General features: G+C 34.7%; 1 protein-coding gene across 1 annotated transcript in view; it reads right to left on the bottom strand.

Annotated features, from left to right (window-relative positions):
- Window positions 1-687: 687 nt before the first annotated feature.
- The window catches only part of LOC111406479 (valine--tRNA ligase, chloroplastic/mitochondrial 2), a 20,877-nt gene continuing 18,029 nt past the window's right edge, over window positions 688-3,535 (bottom strand). Inside the window, 6 exon segments of the mRNA XM_023035896.1 lie at window positions 688-1,146; window positions 1,238-1,402; window positions 1,559-1,631; window positions 2,853-2,954; window positions 3,070-3,174; window positions 3,498-3,533. Of these exon segments, the coding sequence (XP_022891664.1) occupies window positions 1,016-1,146; window positions 1,238-1,402; window positions 1,559-1,631; window positions 2,853-2,954; window positions 3,070-3,174; window positions 3,498-3,533 (612 nt within the window). The 3' untranslated portion in view covers window positions 688-1,015.

Below are 3,535 nucleotides of genomic sequence, written 5' to 3'. Positions count from 1 at the left end.
GTGGGAGTGCCAGAACTCCAAGAATGCCGACAATAGTCCATACAAGACTTAGCAGAAAAATACCCAAATTACTGGAGTAGACATCAAAGGATTGAGGAAACATAATTATTTTAAAAAAAAAAAAAAAAGGGGGCCGATGGATATCTTGAAGCATAAGATCATCGATTGAGGTTCAAGTCGATCAAGATTAGACTGCGAGACGACCCTTAACACATTGCTGTTTTTGCTAACAGTAATGATAAACAGTGTGTCTTCTTCTTACTGGGGGAGTTCTACAGAGGACGAAAATTGCCATTGCTATGACCAAAGCAATAATCAGTCCTAGGAGGGGCGACGATGAGGATGACGATTCTTCGACTGTTTCGCAACAGAACTTTCCCATCTTCTTCTCCTCCTCCTAGCAATATACAGCAGGGCCGTTTTTGAAAGAATAAAGAAGTTTTATGCAGAGAAGTTTCGAGGTTCAGGGAATTTAAGGTCATGTTTTGTCCGCATCTCTGAATGACATCCAATTGAAAATTGACACATTTATTCATCAAGTATGTTTTGTTCTTCTCACTTTTGCAACTTGTGTGGCCAGAATTGAATTCTCACCAATCACCACATATTCTTTGTCAAACTTTCACTTGATTACAATTAACTTTTAAGAGTATTTGTCAAATAAAGATCAAAAAGAAACTACAAAAATTATGGAAACTTTTAGATAGTTCAATATCTGGTATCGATTGAGGTATTCGTACAGAATCTTGCGTACATTTTCCATTAACCAGTTATGATGTTACTTTACCTATGCAAAAAGGATGAATAAATAATAAGATGGACGAAAATTTATTCGACATTTTTTTTTTTTTGGCAACAAATACAGGTCTGTACATCAACCTAGCCACATCCTTTTTCCATGAAAAATTCACAGTTCTAGGCGTCCACCTGAAAGCAACATCACTGCCAATACATCGCACGGAGGATCATCGGACATGGGTATTTCGATAAATTGTATCAGCTGGATATCAAAAATTCATTTTGACACCAAAACTGTGGATTGAAGGAAAGCTAGGCGATTTCTGGTCAGCGTTAACTTCTCCTCTGCTTCTGCTGCTTTTTCTCGAGCCCCTCGAACAATTTCCTCTGGAGCTTTCTCTGTAAACTGTAAAAATTGTAACGGAAATTGTGAGATTATAGGTGACTGCACGCAGGCAAAAGAGAAGACAGAAAATTGATGCCCGCAAGAGTGTGTTAATATCAGAACTAGATTTGGCTAAAGCTTTCATTTTTTCCTTTATTCAAGGGTTTTTTTTTTTTTTTTTTTTTTTTTTTTTAGCAGATATATCCACCATGTGAGCAAGAGGAAGATAAGCCTCCAAACCTTCACTCGCAACAAGATGGACTGATTGATTGGCGTCTCCTGCATATCATCTCTTATCTATTAGATATCAAAGATGGGCTATGATCATACCAAGTCTATCTCGATTCCAACATAAAAAAATGTTAAAGAAATATTCAAGCCAAAAATAAATAACTTGACTTGACCAAGAAAAAGGTAAATTCTCGATGAACATACCAGGGGGAGATTCTGCGAAAGTGACGTTCTGTAAATCCAGTTTGGATAGGTGAGCCATAACTTCCTTTTCCATCTGCACCATGACAGTGTCGGATAATGTCTCGTACAAATGAATATAATCAAATTCTGGTCCATTGACTTTGCTTAGTTGTTTTTGAGTAATGACATATGGAATATTAAACTTCTAGCTGTTTGCGTAATTAAGACATGCCAAAATTACTTAAGAAAGAGTGCAAACGTGAATTCTTAATGAGCCATAACTTCCTTTTCCATCTGCACCATGACAGTGTCGGATAATGTCTCGTACAAATGAATATAATCAAATTCTGGTCCATTGACTTTGCTTAGTTGTTTTTGAGTAATGACATATGGAATATTAAACTTCTAGCTGTTTGCGTAATTAAGACATGCCAAAATTACTTAAGAAAGAGTGCAAACGTGAATTCTTAAAATGAAATTATCAGCAGATGATTAGCAATTTCCTACTGTGTTTCATGTCAATCTAAGGTCCTAAAGGATAGGACTAACTCCAGAGAGTTTCTTCCCATATTCAAAAGAAACATTCAATGTTTGTAAGAAAACCATAACATTGTCCTATGTAGTGGGTCCTACTTGTAGAATCCACATCTGTTTTATATAGGAATGATTATGGTAATTGCAATATTTTACTTAAAGCATCTCCAATAGATTTTCTAAATACAAAATGCTCTTTATTTTAAAGTGTCAATACTTAAAATAAGCCCCCAAAGATTTGCTATTTCAACTTTTTAAAATAAAGAGTGGATTTAACTCTTCAAATTTAGAGAGCCAAACCCACCCTCTATTCTTAATGTACGATTATTGCATTTAATAAATTACATATTTCACTACTATACTTCTTAAACTATTTAAACCACATTTAGATCGATTGGTCAATTGGCATATAGAAAATTATGTTGAATAAAATATGAAGAAAAATTAATAAATGTTTCTTGAGAAAAGCAAAATGAAGAGCCAAAATAAAGAGCTTGTTGAAGTGTATAAAAATTTTAACCCTCTAAATTTGAAAATGCTCCCTATAATACATAAAATGCTCTTTATAAAGAAAGAGTCTTGGAGATGCTCTTAATTGGCTTGCATGTGTAGTTTGAATCAAATGAACATGATAACATCTATGAGAGTAATCAACTCCATCAAAATTTTTTCCAAGTTGCAAAACAAGAAAACAGGTATTATTGAAGCAGAATATATATGCATTAAGCTGAGGACAATCAAAGCTGACTGGAGGAGGTGATTCGTGAACTCCCCAACTTACAGATATATACTGAAGGACTTCTGAATTTGCAACAACTGATGCAGATATACGCCGTCCTGGCTCAACAGAGTATTCTGCTCGTGCATTTCGAATTGCTCTTATCTATTTAATGAGAAGAAGAGAACATATCATGAGTCATTTAAATCCTACGACAATTCATATACTTGCTTGTCATCTACATATCAAAAATAAGCAAGAATGAACTCTAAAGACTCACCAAAGCCTGTAAATTCTCAAATTTTTTCATTGATTCGGCTTGCCTTGGGAGTGATGTTGATGGCCAAGCAGATATTATAAGAGCTTGTTCTCGATATGGTAATGCCTGTATCAAAATAATTAGCCATGGAAAATAATCTGCAATATAATGGGGAAACTATAGGACACCTTGGACTGATCTGTTTAATCAAGCTAAGATTCAAGTGGTAGAATGTGATGTAAAATAAATTCTCAATATCAGCAACTTCAAAACCTTGAACTTTATTTCGTGATATCCCAAAATAAATTGAACAATCCGTTTGGGCTGATAAAAATTGTACATTATTGTGCTCTCAACAGTAAATTTTGAATTAGTGCACAACTCATAAAAGTTCTTCCATAAAAAGAAGCCAATTAGAAAATTCCTAATAGAAAACAGGGACTTCATACCTGCCAGAGCTCTTCGGTGACAAATGGCATAAATGGAT

The sequence above is a fragment of the Olea europaea genome, chromosome 12, assembly GCF_002742605.1.
Source record: "Olea europaea var. sylvestris chromosome 12, O_europaea_v1, whole genome shotgun sequence".
NCBI lineage: Eukaryota > Viridiplantae > Streptophyta > Magnoliopsida > Lamiales > Oleaceae > Olea > Olea europaea.
The sequence above is the reverse complement of the archived record's forward strand: the minus strand, read 5'-3'. Positions and strand labels throughout refer to the sequence as shown.